This window comes from Scyliorhinus canicula, chromosome 2 (genome assembly GCF_902713615.1).
Source record: "Scyliorhinus canicula chromosome 2, sScyCan1.1, whole genome shotgun sequence".
Classification (NCBI taxonomy): domain Eukaryota; kingdom Metazoa; phylum Chordata; class Chondrichthyes; order Carcharhiniformes; family Scyliorhinidae; genus Scyliorhinus; species Scyliorhinus canicula.
Window position 1 is genome coordinate 248792456 of NC_052147.1, and position 19221 is coordinate 248811676.

General features: G+C 48.1%; 1 protein-coding gene across 1 annotated transcript in view; it reads right to left on the reverse strand.

Moving 5' to 3' along the window:
- Window positions 1-19221, reverse strand: part of LOC119962094 (low-density lipoprotein receptor-related protein 1-like) — a 2271162-nt gene that overhangs the window by 350738 nt on the left and 1901203 nt on the right. The window contains 4 exon segments of the mRNA XM_038789946.1: window positions 908-1030; window positions 10325-10474; window positions 10768-10881; window positions 11404-11523. Of these exon segments, the coding sequence (XP_038645874.1) occupies window positions 908-1030; window positions 10325-10474; window positions 10768-10881; window positions 11404-11523 (507 nt within the window).

The window sequence follows — 19221 nt, forward strand, 5'->3', positions numbered from 1 at the left end:
CAGAGTCTCAGTTTAACATCTCATCCACAGGACAGCACCTCTCATTTGCAGCACGCCTTCGGTGCTGCAACAAGTTTACAGCCTAGATTATCAGATCAAGAACCTGGGGCGGGATTCTCCGACCCCCCCCCCGCCAGGTCGGAGAATCGCCCGTGGCCGGCGTCAATCCCGCCCCCGCTGTGGCCCGAATTCTCCGCCACCCGGGAATTGGTGGGGGCAGGAATCGCGCCGCGCCGGTCGGCGGGCCCCCTGCGGCGATTCTCCGACCTGCGATGGGCCGAAGTCCCGCCGCTGTCAGGCCAACCCCGCCGGCGTCAATCAGAGTACCTCTGGTGCCAGCGGGAGCAGACGACGGGAGCGTTCGCCGGGGCCCTGGATGGGGGGCGCGGGGCGATCTGACCCCGGGGGGTGCCCCCGCAGTGGCCTGGCCCGCGATCGGCTCTCACCGATCGGCGGGCGGGCATGTGCCGTTGGGGCACCCTTTTTCTTCCGCCGCCGCCACCCCCTCCACCGCGCATGCGCCGGGGTGACGTCAGTGGCCGCTGACGCTCCGGCGCATGCGCGGACTCACGCCTACCAGCGAAGACCTTTTGGCCAGCCGTTCGCGCCGGCTGACGGGGTGCCAAAGGTCGTTCTCGCCGGACGGCGAGGCGCCAATCACTCCGGTGCGGGCCTAGCCCCTAAAGGTGTGGAGAATTCTGCACCTTTGGGGAGGCCCAACGCCGGAGTGGTTCTCGCCACTCTGGTATGCCGGGACCCCCCGCCCCGCCGGGTAGGGGAGAATCCCGGCCTTGGTGTTTGACTTGAACTAATGACCAGTTGACTCACAGGCAAGACTGCCATTCCTGAGACCTGGCTGATACCGAAGCATTAGGATTAGGTAGAGCTAGAATAAAAGATTAGATACCACAATGGGATTCATCTGTGCCATCTTCACAGTCCTCTTCTTTATCACATATCCAAAAAGCTGGAATACATCTTCCATTTGGACATGCAAAGTAGTGTTCTTTGCATTTGAGTTTGTGGTGAGCTGAAAGAAAAGCCAACATAAGGTATATATTTAGTGTTTCAGGAATCCTGCAACTCTTCGCTGGAGAAGATACCACACAGCACTCAACCACATTTAAGTAACTGAACCCAAATAACAAAAACACAAATAAACAAAGAATAAATCTGAAATATATTGACACCTGGGAGAAATAGGATGGATAAATGGCTTCAGTGGACATTCTACATCAGTAATGCATCACAAAGTTTGAGAGATGTCGGGAGGATTTTCCAAGTACTCTCTGTTCTGGTACTGGACAGTCACAATGACTCTGCAGTCTGTTACCCTGTCATAGAATCATAGAATTGACAGAAGGAGGCCATTTGGCCCATCGAGTCTGCAGCGGCCCTTGGAAAGAGCACCCCACCTAAGCCCAAACCTCCACTTTATCTCCATACCTCCACACTTGACCCCAGCTCACCTTTTTGGACACTAAAGGCAATTTAGCATAGCCAATCCACCTAACCTGCACATCTTTGGACTGTGGGAGGAAACCAGAGCACGCGGAGGAAATCCACGCAGACATGGGAGATTCTGCACAGACAGTGACCCAAGCTGGGAATCGAACCTGGGACCCTGGAACTGTGAAGCAACTGTGCTAACCATAGAATTTACAGCGCAGAAGGAGGCCAATCGGCCCATCGAGTCTGCACCGGCCCTTGGAAAGAGCACCCTCCCAAAGCCCACACCTCCACTCTATCCCCATAACCCCACCTAACTTTTTTTTTGGACACTTGAGGGCAATTTAGCAAAGCAAATCTACCTAACCTGTACATCTTTGGACTGTGGAAGGAAACCGGACCAGCCGGAGGAAACACACGCAGACACTGGGAGAACGTGCAGACGCCGCACAGACAATGACCGAAGCCTGGAATCAAACCTGGAACACTGGAGCTGTGAAGCAACTGTGCTAACCACTGTGCTATCATGCTGCCCCTGTGCTACTGTGCTGTCAGAACCTAGCAGTGGCTGAATTTGGTCTGTTGGCTGATTTATGGAGCCCAAACTGATGGTTCGCGCTGACACCCAGTAGGTGTTCTGCATTAGGAAATGAAGGAAGAAAGTGGACTGTAACAGATGTGAAAAATCAGACGGTACGGTACGATAGGGCGTACTGGTAAGAAAATGGCCGTTGATCAGCGAGGAAATAGGAATGTAGAGAGTTACAGGGAGAGCGAATGACAAGCAGCAGTTAGAGAGAGGTAGACTCTCAGTTGTACTTAAGAAATCGAGCGCCTAACCTATCAAATTGTGGTTAAAGGACTGAATGAGAGGGGAAAATGGAAATGAGAATGGGCGTCACGCGATAATTATATTTTAATCCGGGTGTGTGGAGGTCACAGTTTCTCTTGATTTCTCTCTCAATGTTTCATATCTTTTAAACATAATGACCATGATTAAAACAGATCAATTAACTGATCTTGTATGAGGATTTGTTCAAGCAGAATGTGGCGGATTTGTGTTTATTCTTTGGACAAATAATGGGCACTGCTTTCCACCCTTAATAATAATTGTACAGTTGGAATTTGAAATGCAGCATCTTTCTTTGGTGTGCTTTCATTTCATGGTTTGATATATGAACAAGCACCACTATAGTTTATTGCCATGGTTTGGCAACTTTTGACAATTTAAAATTCTTTACCCGTCAGTCTGGCCTCAATAAAACTCGAGATAGATTCGTAGGTATAGTATTATTTATTGTTAACCAACTTGCAAGGCTGACTTGCTCCACAGAGACTCAGAACACACACAGGCGTCTCCTGGGGATCCCAAACCGAGTGAGGATAAAGACAAAGAGATCTCTGCACATATCATTCAAATGGCACCAAGATTCACATACAAGCTTCCCATAGGTCATTCTATACACCTCCTGACCTGGCCATATATCCTGATTGGCTCACTTTGCATTCCTCAACCCTGGGCCTCTTGTTACCCAGCATCCTTTTCACCATCCTCTGCACGAGGCTCCCCACCCCACTTCCGTGCCATACTGTGCTCAATTTCTTTGTTCTCGGTCTGTGAACTCACTACCATCAGACCGGTCCTATCATCTACATTATTCTAATTAATAATCCTACTTTCTATAACATTCGTTTGTTCAATTCCTCATTCCCTCCTTTTATCATTTCATGATAACCTATCGGTCCAAGCCGTAGCTATGGCCCCTCATCTAAGAAAATTTGTCGCTGCATTTCCAATTCATGTTGCAGCACCCTGTCATCCGCTGCACCCTCGTGGATCCTAACAGCCAAGATTCTAGGGGCGGCTATCTGTTCCAGTGCACCCTGCATTTTACCCATCACGCATTTAAGGATGGCCAGGCCCACAAAGATGCAGCTGAGTGCCACTGCTAAATACATGGCCATATTTACCAACCAGTCCTTCCAACCTCTGAATCCCCAGTTACCCCACGTTACTTCCAGGTGATCCCTTATGCGATCCATAAGTGTAGTGATGTTAGCGGTTAGGTCTTGAACTCCCATGATACACTTGCCCTGCACTATGGCGCATACCCCACCCTCACAGGCCATAAGATAGTCAAGAGCATACCGGTTTTGCATGGCAAACAACTGTAGTTGAGATAATTCCTTGGTTATTGCCCCGAGGGCTCCCGGATTTCGGCACCAAATGACAATTTTAAATTCTTTACCCGTCAGACTAGCCTCAATAAAACTTGAGATAGATTCGTAGGTATAGTATTATTTATTGTTAACCAACTTGCAAGGCTGACTCGCTCCACAGAGACTCAGAACACACACAAGCGTCTCCTAGGGCTCCCGAACCGAGTGAGGACAAAGACAGAGATCTCTGCACATATCATTCAAATGGCATCAAGATTCACATACAAGCTTCCCATAGGTCATTCTATACACCTCCTGACCCGGCCATATATCCTGATTGGCTCACTGCGCATTCCTCAACCTAGGGCCTCTTGTTACCCAGCATCCTTTTCACCATCCTCTGCACGAGGTTCCCCTCCCCCCTTTCTGGCCATGATTTGCTCAATTTCTTTGTTCTCTGTCTGTGAACTCACTACCATCAGACCGGCCCTATCATCTACATTATTCTAACTAATAATCCTACTTTTTATCACATTCGTTTGTTCAATTCCTCACTTTCACCACCAACATTAGCTCATCGCAGAGACTTCAATGATGAGCTAATTAGTTGAATTTATAAGATTGATAGGTGATATTTTGAAATATGCAGTGGCATAAAGTTGACCCATCTCAATCAGAATATTCCCAACATACTGAGGAATCGTGAGGTTGATGGCTTGTTGTGAACCACTTTTCTTGCCGATGTTTTGGGGAGTGAGCCCAAAAAGTGGGTTATTGGCTGCATCTGCCTTTTCAGTCCTTTGATGCAAGTCATGGTGCGCATTCTTTATTTTGTTCAAACAAACCCTTGGGGCAACTGATTGATCAAGTGCTTTGAACACGGAAGCCACCAGTTCAATAAAAAGAATGGTTCCAGGCCAAACAAATGACCCTCTATGAATCAAATTATAGTTAGACCAATTTAGGATTCCTTATATTTAAAAGAGACTTGCCATCCACTTGAAGGTCTTTAGAGGGGCAAAATGTGAGGCTCATTGAAGAATACGCAATGGTGTAATTTGGATACTTTTATCGAATTGTGTCACAAAAGCTTATCTTTTGTAATGAAAAGCTGATTAAATCCTCCTGCTACAGGTATTATCTGCTCTATTGTAAACATTTCCTTTGCAATGCAGAAGCTGCCTTTGAACATGTTTCCCTTATTCTGCAGCATTGATAGTTTTAAGTATCAAACTCATTGCAAAGGAATCCATGGAGTTAATTGTGGAAGTGGGGGGTGTTGGCAATACATCAGTAACCGGTAAGCAATTCAAGTTACTTTCACCTCCAACTATAACTATAGGTGTACATCCAGATGATGATCAGAAAGCTCCAAGTTCCAGAAATACGGTGGGTTCTTAATGAAAATTTGGACATCTATTTCAGGCTCCTCTTTGGCTTGCTGAAAGTAAAATCACTTTGCCAGCTTCTTGGAACATTCCTAATTTTGCTGCATCAGGACACTGTCAGGAAACTAAAGCAATGGGCCAAATAACCTCCAGATATTTTCAAAGGCTAAGAATGCTCGCTCCAACTCTGTTACATTAGTTCATTGGGCCTGGTATATCATCGATACAAGCCCTGCTCTACCTCTCCGGTGATGCGTTGCAAATCCGTGGGCAATGTAAAAGGGTGGAAATGCAGCAGGAAATCATCTTCCTAACATTTGTGTGCAATGAATGGGTCCTTTGGATCTGTGTGTTAGTTGAGTGAAGTAGTACAGGAAACCCCTAACAAAATTAACAGGCATTTTTTTTGCCGAATGAGTGCATAAAGGAAATTTTAATAACGCAAAATATGCATTCTTCTCAATCTTCTATTTATGCATTATGATTTGTAACATTAGGAAGTATAGGATAAATCTTCTGGTCCCATGCTCCCATGGAAGTTCAACTACAATAGCGTACGGCTGAAGACATGCCGAAACAATGCAGTGTCAATCCTCTGGTTCACATTCCTTTCAAATACTCTCCATTCAGAGCATGATTCAACGAGGCTTGCCAGAAACCATGGGTGCGATTTTACCAAAACGTTTCTGTGGTCGGGAGTGGGAACTGAATATAGTCTGGGACCAGTTAAGATGAAAATCAGGAAGATTTCCACATTGGCTTTCCATCAAAAGTGCAGTGATCAAAAAATCTGAAAGGTTACCAACTGTTTGTGAAAGGTAAGCAAGCTGTTTCTTGCAGCATTGCAGCACCGTGTAAGCTGTGCCACTGACTGAAAGCAGCTGAGCTTGTGCTCATGGGTCATCATGAGCTTCAGATAAAGGCTCCGGGAGACATTAAACAAGGCACCCACCAGATGTGAGGGACTATTGGAATGACAGTCATCCAATGTGTCTGATCCATTTGTCATGATATAGCAATAGTCATAACATGCAACTAAATATACTTATTAAAACCAAGGGCTCAGCATCGGACAGCAAACAGAATCATTGTACTGCAAAAATACAAGTAGTACATTTAATAACATGTGATACAACAACTTATCCACCTATGAGGGGGTGTTTGGACATTTAGCTTACAAGTTAGGATGGTCATAGGGCCCAAAAATAATGTCAGTTGGAAAGGCAAATCTATCTTACTTAATTGGCTTCAGAACAACATACTTGGTGACTTCTTTATAATGTTGGCTGGCCAACTTTCTTCACAAGGAAAAGCAGCCAGTTTAAGGTACTTTTTACACATGATGGGCAAGATCTTCTCGCTCTTCACACTGGTTCAACCAATGGTGCACTGCCACTGTGGCCTTCCGAGCAGTGTGGGCTGGATTAAATGGGAATTCACATTGACAGCGTCGGCATCAGAGGAACCCGGCGCCAGCCAACAGCAGATCGCCTCCCGCCACAGAGACTTACACTCTGCTACTGGACAATTAGAAACAATGGAAGCATCAGGACATTTGCAGATGTAGAAATTGGTTTGGATTGCATTTGGTTTCACTGCAGATCAATCTAGCAGTGGGGCAATCGATGCACAATTTCTGCACCAGTTGGTGGCACCAGTAAACTCATGGGGTGGGATTCTCCTGCAGCCGATGGGTGGGCCGTACCGGCGCCAAAGAGTGGCGTGAACCACTCCGGCGCGGGGGCGCCCGGAAGGTGCGGCATCCTCTGCATTTCCGGGGGCTAGGCCGGTGCTGGAGTGGTTGGCGCCATGCCAACCGGTGCCGAAGGGCCTACCGGCGTGAATTGATGCATGCGCAGGAGCACAGCGTGTTCTGGCGCATGCGCAGAACTGCTGGAGTGTTTCCTGTGCACGCGCAGGGGGTTTCCTCTCTGTGCCGGCCATCGCGGAGCCTTACAGAGACCGTCATGGAGGGAAAGAGTGCTGTCACGGAGGGAAGGAGTGCCCCCACGGCACAAGCCCGCCTGTTGAAGCTCAAGGAACAATTTCTATCATTTGCTTTGGCTTGTCAGTTCAGACACATGCTGGTCAAAATTGACCCTGTGTTCTCCTGCGTCTGCAGGTACTGATTGCAATGATTTGTTGGCACATGAAAAAACACTTTGAGACTCCATGCATGCCAGGAACATCTTGCTACATGATGAAAAATGATTGGTGGGAGATGCAGAGGCAAAAGTTATGTGAACTGTATTAATACAGAGGAACTACCACAATGCTGCTTGCATCTCCACAATTGAAAAATAACATTAGCTTTGCTAAAAAGACTGCTCTGGGACCCATGTTCTAAATATGTCAATCACAATATACTTTAAATAAGACATTACTCTTCAGAATTTCCACCAACCTAAGCCTCAAAGCGCATCTGTTTAATGTCACATATTTCTTAATAATGCAATTAGAGGATTAGGTGTGAAGCTTTTTGCGTAACCGGCTGTTCATCATTAAAATGAAATGCGAGTAGCTGCATGTTGTCATTTTCTTTGAAGGCAGATGATGACAATAACTTTCAGGTTTTACCCAATACAGTGCATTACGATACACTCAAAAACTTATAATATAGAAAACGCTTTAAAGGTGAAAGTGGAATGCAGTGCTCTAATCCAAATGACAGCTTCATATAATATCACAAAACATGGGATCAAAGTTCAAACAGCAGTCTAAATTGTAATATTAATACTTGGCACAATTCCAAAACTAGAAAATCTAGTGCACTTGGTTTATTCGGAGGCTACGGGCCATAAATTCAAAAGCAGACACAATCCTGGAGAGTTTGGCAATGTAATGACCTGACCTGATCTGTAGTGATCAGGCCACTGCTAAATTCACTGGACCTTTGTTTATGTGAACAAAATTGAAATGTACCCATTTCAGGGAAAAATTGACAGCAACAAGAGAAAAATATTGGGATAGGTGATGAGAGGCTTGGTCATAAGAGGTGGGATATAAAGAGTCTTAAAAGAGGAATGAGAGATGGGGAACTCGAGGCAATGGGCCAAGTGCTGGTAAATCAGACATTACTCTTCAGAATTTCCAGCAACCTAAGCCTCAAAGCGCATCTGTCACATATTTCAGGTGCCTTTCATGGGGCTTTGCAGACAAGGTGGGCCAAAAGGCCTTTCCTGCACTGTATTTTTCTGTGAATCTGTGAAAACTTTATGGAAGGAATTCCTCAGCTAAGACAACTGAAAATCCACTGAAATGGGACAAAACGTCAGCCAAGCTGCATATGTGACAATTACCCCCACGTAAAACAAGAGAGAAATCAAAAGTTCCCATGGTATGCAGAATAAAAATAATATTTATTTTGGACAGATCATGGGACTAAAGCACTCAAAATATTATTTACATAATGTGACCCCACTATTGAAGAAAGGTTGTAGAGAACAAACCAGGGAACTACAGACTAGTGAGTCTCACGTCAGTGGTTGGGAAGATTTTGAAGGAGAGAATCTAGAGGCAAGGTTTGGTTAGAGATAGTCAGCATGGCTTTGTCAGACGGAGATCATGCCAAACAAATTTGATTTTTTTTTTGAGCATGTAACCAAGTGTGTAGATGAGGGTAGTGCAGTTGATGTAGTTTACATGGATTTTGGCAAAGCCTTTAAAAATGCCCCACATGGGAGACTTATTAAGAATGCAAATGCACATGGGATACAAGGTGATTTGATGAGATGGATTCATAGTTGACTTAGCGGTAGGAGACAGGATGATGATAAACAGCTGCTTTAGGGTCAGGAAGCCAGTGAGCAGTGCCATACCACAGGGATCCGTGCTGCGCCCCCTATTGTTTGTCATTTATAAAAATGACATAGATGACTTTGTGGGGGTTAGGATATGAAAGTTTGCGGATGGCACATAGATTGACCAACGGTTAATAGTGAGGTTGAGCGGCAACACGTGGCACAGTGGTTAGCAGTACTGCCTATGGCGCTGAGGATCCAGGTTCGTATCCCGGCCCTGGGTTACTGTCCGTGTGGAGTTTTTTGCATATTCTCCCTGTGTCTGTGTGGGTTTCACCCCCACAACCCAAAGATGTGCAGGTTAAGTGGATTGGCCATGCTAAATTGCCCCTTAATTGGAAAAAAATAATTGGACACTCTAAATTTAAAAAAAAATAGTGAGGTTGAGATATAGCTGGGATGGTCAACTGGGTGGCTAGGTGATAGATGGACTTAAACCCTGAAAAGTGTGAGGTGATACACTTTGGAAGGAGTAATGTGAAGAGGGGTTGATTTAGCTCACAAGGCTAAATCGCTGGCTTTTAAAGCAGACCAAGTAGGCCAGCAGCACGGTTCGATTCCCATACCAGCCTCCCCGGACAGGCGCCGGAATGTGGCGACTAGGGGCTTTTCACTGTAACTTCATTGAAGCCTACTCGTGACAATAAGCGATTTTCATTTCATTTCAGGAAGTATACTGTGAAAGGTCTGACACTGGGAAGTTCTGAAGAAGAAAGGGACCTTGGAGATTTGTCCATAGATCTCTGAAGGTAGAAGGGCAGGTTAATAGGGTGGTGAAAAAGGCATATGGGACACTCGCTTTTATCAATCGGGGCATAGGTTACAAAAACAGGGAGGTCATGATTAAGCTGTACAGAACTTTGGTGAGGCCACAGCTGGAGAACTGTGTGCAATACTGGTTGCCACATCATAGGAAAGATGTCATTGCAGTGGAAGGGGTACAGACAAGATTCACCAGAATGTTGCCTGGGATGGATCATTTAAGTTATCAAGAGAGGTTGGATAGGCTTAGGTTGTTTTCTCTGGAGCAGAGAAGAGTGAGGGGTGACCTGATCGAGGTGTGCAAGATTATGAGGGGCAAGGACAGGGTGGATAGGGAGCTGCTTTCCTATGAGTAGAAGGATAGTTATGAGGAGACACAAGTTCAGAGAGAGGGGTGGGAGGTTTAGGGGGATTTGAGGATAAGCTTCTTTACCCAGAGTGGTGACGGTCTGGAATGCACTGCCTGGGAGGGTGGTCGAGGCGGAATTCCTCACGTTCTTTAAAAAGTACCTAGCTGAGTACTTGGTATGTCATAACTTGGCTCTGGGCCAAGTGCTGGCAAGTGGGATTAGGTGGGCAGTTCAGGGCCGTTCATGTTTCGCCCCAGACTCGATGGGCTGAAGCGCGTCCTCTGCACTGTGGAATTCTGTGATTCTGTGATAATTTCCTCAGGGCTGCTTGGGTGTTGCAAGGGTTCTTTATTGTGAACTTTCAAGTTCAGTTGTTTGTATTTCCTTCTTATTGTAAATGACAAAGGATGCTTACCTTGGCAATTTAATTCATCCGTGTAGTCACCACAATCATTGGAACCATCACATATCCACGATGGGAGGATGCAGAGGGAGGTGCTATTACATTTTATGAAATTCGTGTCCTTAACTCCAACTCTATAGAAACCAGTGCACTCAGTATTGCCTGCAGTAGAATTGATAGAAATCATCCAATCAAGATGAATAATGTTTGTATCTTATTGAAAAGAACACACATCATCTTTCATTGCAAATTATTATCCACTTGAAACATTACATTAACGCTATTATAGAGTTTTCTGAATTATCTATTTATTTCAAATGTGTGTGTTTTGGCAGCAGTAAAGAAAATAATGCTTCAGCAACTGATGCCTTCCAGTTATGGCTGATGGCCAGTGAATGTGCATCTACTTTCTGTAAAATGCCAATAACAGCACAAAACAAAAGCTTACAACCTACCGCAGTTTGTTTCATCAGAAGCATCGAAACAATCCATCACCTGGTTGCACTGTGCTGATTTGGCGATGCAAGTCCCATCTTTGCATCGAAATTCAGCTGCACCGCACGTGGAATCTATAACATGAAAATAAAACAGAGGGTCGAGGTACAATTATGCTCTTAGTTTCAGTTACTTCAGTTAGTAATTTCCTGAATGGATGGAATCTAAATCTACCAAGGGTATCTGCAGAAAGGGCTGGCCATAAAACTGCAGTTCATACCCATTAAACAATTCCTAGGCAACTGCAAATTGTAACATTCGACCAATCAGAATTAGTACAAACATTAATGCAGCTTACGAGGCCTACCTTAACTAAAAGGGAGATAACATGGGAAACGTGAGATCAGAAATGCAATGGAGTAAGTTTTGAAAGGTACAATGTTGGGAGCAAAATGTATCCTATTTATATAAAAGGCGATTGTTTTCAGTGAAAGTATTGTTCTTGGGGAAGGGCTGAATGGATTCTCATAACTCAGGAAGCTAGCTGTCCGGAAAACAATTCTCATATCATGACATAAGAATTAAATTTCTGCTGTTTTGTCATTTGAACGATTGTTCACTGCAAATACTGCTCACAACATCAACCTAGTACTTACTATTGCAAGATACTTCATCTGAGTTGTCAGTGCAATCATCCACCCCATCACACCACTTTGCATTGGACATGCACCGGCCATTGTAACAATGCTTAAAGCCTTTTCGACAGCTCCTGTTTGCTGATGCAAAGAAACCAGAGAAGCAAAAGTGAAATGGCAAGATGATAAATTCATCACACTTGACGGACGATAGTGTCAAGTAAGACAATGAATGTTTCAAGCATTCAGCGATCAATTTTACAAAGTTGGATTGGAGGTTAATTGGAGAAACAGGCTATTAACTTCACCTTTCTCATTCCTAATTGTTTTCCTTAACAAGGTGGCTGGTGTAATTTTCTGTGATCATTTCAAAGTCCTGTGACTTAAAGCTTCTCTCCCACTTCTCTTCTGTCGTCATCTGCCCTGACACCTGCATTACTGGGGATAGAAGAATGTTTCCAACAAATCGGAGTCTTCTCGTCTTCCATATAAATCATAGCCATTTCACTATTTTGTTTCTGTTGTGAATTATTGCTCAAAATCCAATTTGGTTAAATCACTCTCTTTGATAAACCTTCGAGTTACTTGTAATTGATGAATGCACTCCCCAGTTAGTCCCTTTTTAGCCGCTGGCAGTGACTTTAATTTCAAGGGCACAAACGATGGGGGAGTTGATGACAGTGTCTGCTTGACATATTTTGGGCAGTGATAAAATGTACTACGCTTCAAGCCTTTGAATTGTAATTTTTTGATACCGTATATACTCGCATAACATGCGACTTTTGAGCACCTAAATTGTAGCCTAAATTTGGGGGGTCGCATGATACGCGAGATACAAAATTCACGGGTGTTTTACTTGCTGTTTTTTCTGATGGGAAGATGTTCAGCCACTTGCCGTTTCCATTCATAAAAACATGAATGGAAACGTCAAGTGGCTGAACATCTTCCCATCAGAATGCTGTGGTCAAAATCTGAAGAGTAGTATTCTGATGGGAAGATACCGAGGTATAAATAGTCGGAACGCCCGGCGGTCGTCCATTTTATTGTAGTCAATCGCAGGGCTAAGTTCTAGCTTATTAAAGCCTAACTTTTGTATAGCAACTCATCTCTCGTGCAATTGATGGCTCATCAATTTAATAAGCTAGATTTTTGAAGATGGAGTTCCGGATCAAGCCCAAATGCCTCCGCATTAGGGGCTGTTTAGCTCACAGGGCTAATCGCTGGCTTTGAAAGCAGACCAAGGCAAGCCAGCAGCACGGTTCGATTCCCGTAACAGCCTCCTCGAACAGGCGCCGGAATGTGGCGACTAGGGGCTTTTCACAGTAACTTCATTGAAGCCTACTCGTGACAATAAGCGATTTTCATTTCAATTCATTAGCCTGCAAATTCCGAACACTGCAGAACTTTTTCAACATCGGCTGGCATGTCTCGAAGGATACCTGGAGTCTGCAACCAGCCCCCCCACCATGGCACAGAAGCTTCACATCCTCCACTCCAGCGTGTGTATAGCAGCCTACGCGATAATCAAGGAGGAGAAAGATTACGATGCCGAGATGCTAAAGCTGAATGGACAATTCCTTAAACCAGTCAAAAGAGTATTCACCCGACATCTGCTGACAACCAGCCAACAGCTCCCCGGTGAGTCATTAGACCAATTTTACCAGGCCCTCACCATCCTGGGGAGTAATTGCTCCTGCCGCGCAGTTTCAGCTACGGAGCACATGGAACTGCTGATCAGAGACGCTTACGTGCAGTCTCCCGCTATTCGCCAGCGGATGCTGGAGAAAGACGACCTCAGCTTAACTGAGGCACGGACTCTCTCCACCTCCCTGGAGGTCGCCGATCTAAATGCCTGCGCCTATGTCCCCAGCCGTGCGGCACCATCCTGGGCCTCCTGGCACGCTTCCTGACCGCCATCCGCCGCTCCTGACCTCCCTCAGGCCTGCGCCGCGGGACGCCCCGACAAGTCCACGGGGCCCCGCTGCTACTTTTGCGGGTTCGCGAAACACCCTCGCCCGCGCTGCCCAGCCTGCTCAGCCCTCTGTAAGATCTGCAGGAAGAAGGGCCACTTCTTCACTGTCGGCCAGGCCAAAACGGTCGCTGCGGTTCCGCGCAGCGACCAGGGATCTCCACCTTCGGGCCCTTGCTGGCCCCTCTTGGATGCTGCGCAACACTCCTACCCCGCCCCCGGGCCCCTGCGCGCCGCTCTCTCTCCTCCGAGCCCTCCCGGTCCCCTCCTGGGTGCCGCGCAACTCTCTCCCCCCCCCGCCCCTGGGCCCCTGCGCCCGGCCTGCGCGCCTCTCTCTCTCCTCCGGGACTTCCCGGTCCCCTCCTAGATGCCGCGCAACTCTCTCCCCCCCCCGCCCCCGGGCCTCTCTCTCTCCTCCGGGGCCCCTCCAGCGCACCGCGCTACTCTCCGCTCGCCGCCCCCGGGCCACCGCGCGCCTCTCTGCCCCCGCTCCCAGCCGCTCCGATCGGCCCGCCGGCACCGCTAACCCCATCCCCAGCAACCACGAGGGCCCCACGGGCGCCGCCATCTTGGGTCGCCAAATCCACGTGCGGGCCCTGGGCGAAGCCATCTTGGGACGCCGACCCCACGTGCGGTCCTGGGCGCCGCCATCTTGGGGCCTCGACACCACGTGCGGGTCCTGGGCGTCGCCATCTTGGGATTCCGACTCCACGTGCGGATCCTGGGCACCACCTTCCGGGACTGGCAGACAAGGATCTTCCAGCATCTACTTGGACGACGACGACGAATACAGATTCCCTCCACGGCTCGCAGCCATTCAGCTCAACCAGTCACGTCCACGCACGCTCGCCAAAACGACAACGCTGATCTACCTCAACGGCCATGAGACGGGCTGCCTGCTGGACTCCGGGAGCACGGAAAGCTTTGTTCACCCTGCCACGGTAAGACGCTGCGCGCTCCCTGTCCATCCTGTAAAACACAAAATCGGGTTAGCCTCAGGTTCGCACTCCGTCCGCATCACCGGCTGCTGCATCGCGGACCTCATGGTCCAAGGGAAGGTTTTAAAAAATTATAAACTCCTTGTCCTCCCTTACCTTTGCGCACCGGTACTCCTAGGACTGGACTTCCAGTGCAACCTGCAGAGCTTGACCTTCCAATTTGGCTGCCCTATACCCCCCCTCACTGTCTGCAGCCTCGCGTCCCTCAAAGTGGACCCCCCCTCCTTGTTTGCTAATCTCACCCCCGATTGCAAACCCGTCGCGACACGGAGCAGACGGTACAGCGCCCAGGACCGGTCCTTCATCAGGTCCGAGGTCCAGAGGCTGCTGAAGGAAGGGGTCATCGAGGGAAGCAACAGTCCCTGGCGAGCCCAAGTGCTGGTGGTCCAGACTGGGGAGAAAAACCGGATGGTCATCGACTATAGCCTGACCATCAACCTGTTTACGCAACTGGACGCGTATCCTCTCCCCCGTATTTCCGCCATGGTAAACGATATCGCGAAATACAAGGTCTTCTCCACTGTGGACCTTAAGTCCGCTTACCACCAGCACCCCCTCCGCGCGAGTGACCGCAAATACACCGTGTTTGAGGCAGATGGGCGCCTCTACCACTTTCTTAGGGTTCCATTTGGTGTCACAAATGGGGTCTCGGTCTTCCAACGGGAGATGGACCGAGTGGTCGACAAGTACGGATTACAGGCTACCTTCCCGTACCTTGATAATGTCACCATCTGCGGCCACGACCAGCAGGACCATGACGCCAACCTCCAGAAATTCCTCCAAACCGCAAAACTCCTTAACCTCACATACAATAAGGATAAGTGCGTGTTTAGCACCGACCGTCTAGCCATCCTCGGCTGCGTAGTGCGTAAAGGAGTGATAGGCCCCGACCCCGAACGCATGCGCCCCCTGATGGAACTCCCTCTCCCCAATACCCTCAAATCCCTCAAACGCTGCCTGGGTTTCTTTGCATACTATGCCCAATGGGTTCCCAACTACGCTGTGTAGCCATGCTGGCCACGCAAAATGGACACTGAGCCAAACTAAAATGGAAGACTGCTGGGAAACAGACAGTTTAGCCAGAACAGCAGTCTGCAAAGAGCAGTTTGCATTCTGCAGCAGCAGAAACCAGTTTGGGCTCAGGTGAAAAGACCTTAGCTAGGTGCAAATGGCAAAACGCTTTGCATGCTAATGAGGCCATCAGACTTGAACACCCACACAATAGATACATTTGGTTCTGAATGGACACATTCTAATCAAGACCCAGACATCGAGGCACCAGAAACCTCCAAACAAAAGGACATAAGAAACGCCCCCTCCATCACGGAGACCCCCTCGCATTGGGGAATTAATCCAGTATCGATAAGAAATTGATCCAATAGGTAGAGCCCGCCCGAGAAGAGGGAAGGACAACGGAACCCCTATAAAAGATAGGGACCTCGTGTTGTCCGGTCTGTTAAACCCGTGCTCCGGCTCCGACTGACACCTGGCATCCTGACTCCAGCCGTTGAGCACCAGCCGCCGAAACCGTAAGTTCAACGCTCGCTACGCGATCCAAGCCCACTAGACTCCCAAGTACCAGAACGCTTGCTGAAGGCTGCAGACAAAACCAGGACGAAGGCCTCGTTCTCTGACCTTGCCTGTTCCTGTTAGATAAGTATTCTGTTTGCTTAAGTTTAGTTATAGCTTAGTCTCTTAGTGTGCATGAGTATTTATTATAACTGTATAATAAATATTGATCGTTTGAACTTTACTAATCGGTGTATCGTCTTTATTACTTTGAACTTGACCTTGGAATACTTGTGACGTTGCCTATACGGCAACTGGCGACTCCAGAGCTAAATAATTACATAGAACAGAGCCTAGCAGTGTTAAGCACACGTCGAACTCGGAGGCGTGTTAATACACTCCAATAAACGCGTTTTACGCCCATAGTAAAACGTGCAACATTTAGTGGCGACATCCGCCGGGACCCTGTTGTAAGTGGAAACACCACAGTGTCCAGGACCCTGAAATTTGAATTAGAACTCCAAATTGCAGAGAAAGAGAGAGATCACAAGTATTCAAGGTGTTCAAAATAATAAGCGTAATTCGGAAGTGTGTTTAGTGCATGCGTACTAACAGGGCTGTAAGGTAAAACTGAAAGCTTTTTGTTGCGACAAACTTTCGGTAGTTTTGTGATCGGAAAATAGCGTAAGCCGTACCCTTTTCTCGAAACACCACCCCAGCAACCCCCTGTTCCAAATTATAAAAAGAGAGTCAGAGGAAATGGCCATGCAGGCAATGGAACGTCTGATGGATCCAGCAAAGTTTGTGGTCGCAGCGACCAGCAGCAGTAGCAGAGTAGGCCAGTGTCCCACGTGGGAGCTGGAACTCCGCAAATATCTGCAGGGAAAGGGATGGCCCCTTTGGAAAGAGTTTTGTGCAAATGAGGAGACAGGTCCCGGAAGTATAGGTCATACTTGGTGGGAGAACCTCTCTCAAATACATAAAAAGAGTTTAGGTAAAGCACGCAAGCCGATGGCGATTGTGTCCTGTTTGGCACAGTTGCGAGGCGCAGAGGAGGTCATCAGGACGCTCCGGACAGATTTAGAGGAAAGGAACCGAATGAGTAAGGTCGATGTCAGGGACATCGAGAAAGAAAACCTGGAATTAAAAGGGAAGTTGGCAGAGAAGGGTAGAGAGGTGGATGATGCCAAGAGGGCTCACCAGTCTTGTCTAGCTCATCTGAACAGTTCCCAGACCCAGTATGAGAAAGCCTATCAGGACGTGCAACGTGCCGTTCTGATAAGACAGGAATCGGAAAAGCAGGTGGAGGCATTGAAGAGGCAATGTTCCGATCTCAAAGCAGCTTTGAGAGCACTCCACGCTGCAACGACCGAACAAAGACAAAGCACAGTTGACCACGCGAAATGCAGGAAACAGATTGCGGAACTGCAATCTCTGCTTTCGGTGCAGAATGGCTTCCAAAGCACCTTTGGAGCTCAGTTAGATGGGGAAAACGCCCCAGATTGGCAGGAATTAAGCGAGACAGCGCAGCGTTATGTTCAGGGAACATGTGCGCCCGCAGCTCAGCAGAAACGACAGGCACCCCAACCCCCCACAGCTCAGATCATAACCGCACCCATGAATCCCGTAACCACACAGAGGAAAGCCGAATCAGAAGGCGCCCCAGACATAACTTACACCACCCCTTTAACAGTAACCCAGCTAAGGGACGCTTGTGAAAAGATCACTCCGTTCCTCCCCACCGCAGACCCCCACCAGTTCTTTGCTAAAGTAAAGCAGCAGGCTACCATGTACGGCCTGGATGAGAGAGAGCAGGTTAAGCTCACCGTGCTGAGCTTAGACCAGAGTGTAGTGGCAGCCCTCCCCGACCCACAAAACGTGGCAGGAGGCAGCCTAGAGGAGATGCACACTGCCATTTTAGATGCCATCGGGTACAATAGAGGTGACCCCGTAGAAGGCTTGAATAAGTGCAGGCAGAAGAGATCCGAACACCCCACAGCATTCGCAGGAAGGCTGTGGATTCACTTCAGCGCAGTTTTCGGACAGCTAGATAGAGCGCATTTAACCCGCGAAAACATGGTTAAGTGGACGCGCACAATTATCTCACACGCAACAGAAGCAGGACAGAGCGCTTGCAATAGTTACGACCCCTCAGAAGAGGCCCATAACGAAAAATGGGTCCTCAAAAGATTGTCCCGCGCTTGGGAGCAATCGCTTCAGGCAAAAGGAAAGGTTAGATCCCCAGAAGAGGCTCAGGCTGCTGCAGATATCCAAGCAGTCAGAGAGCACCAGAAGCCCGCATGGGTAAATGAAGGCAAGAGCAGCCCTCAACAGAAAGGACAGGAATGCTATAACTGTGGACAGTTAGGGCATTGGGCAAAAGAGTGCCAAGCACCCCAGCGATCTCAGAGAGGCCAGCAGACAGGCACTCTGAACCGCAACAAAGCAAAACCGATCCACAATGTAGCAGTACAGTCAGGACCCACCAATGTGGACGAGACGAACTGACGGTGTTCGGGCTCCCCCACTTGGGTCTGTGACACACTATGGGACTCATCAGGGAGGCCCGTAGTCACAGCAAAAGTCAAAGGGAAGCCCATAGAGTTACTGTGGGACACAGGAGGATCCCGCACCACCATTAACTCCACAACCACGGCACACTCAGACACGTGGCCGACCACCTCCACCATCACACTTAGCGGGTTCACCGGACACTCGCAGCAGGGACATATCACAGCACCCATAGCAATTCAGCTAGGGAACATTAGCACAAGGCACCCCGTAGTTCTAGTAAATCTTCCCCGGACAGCAGAGCACATCCTGGGGATAGATTTTATGAACGCTCACAGCTTGTCGTTCGACCCAGTGAACCAGTGTGTCTGGCGAATGGCGAGATCAGACAGAGCCCCAGCCACCCTCACAGTAGGAGACTACGCTAATCGGATTAGCGCAGTGGGAGAGTACTCATTCGACCTGACTACACTCCACACCGACAGACAAATTAAGGCCCTACTAAACAAACACAGGACAGCATTTGCAAGTCACCGTCATGACTGTGGCAGAATGACTGGACAAGTTCATGTTACCGGACAGGACCCCCGACCGCAAAAGCAATATAGATTTCCCCTCGAGGCAGAGGTGGAAATAGAAGAGGTTATAGGTAGCTTGTTGGACCAAGGTGTACTGAGAACGGTAGCCTCCACCAACAATGCCCCTATTTGGCCAGTGAGGAAGCCCGATGGATCATGGCGTCTGACCATCGATTATCGGGAACTCAACAAAGTAACCCCCGCAGTAGCCCCAACGGTAGCTACTAGTCCCGAGACCATGCTCAAGCAGGGTCTCAACGCCAAGTACTTCACG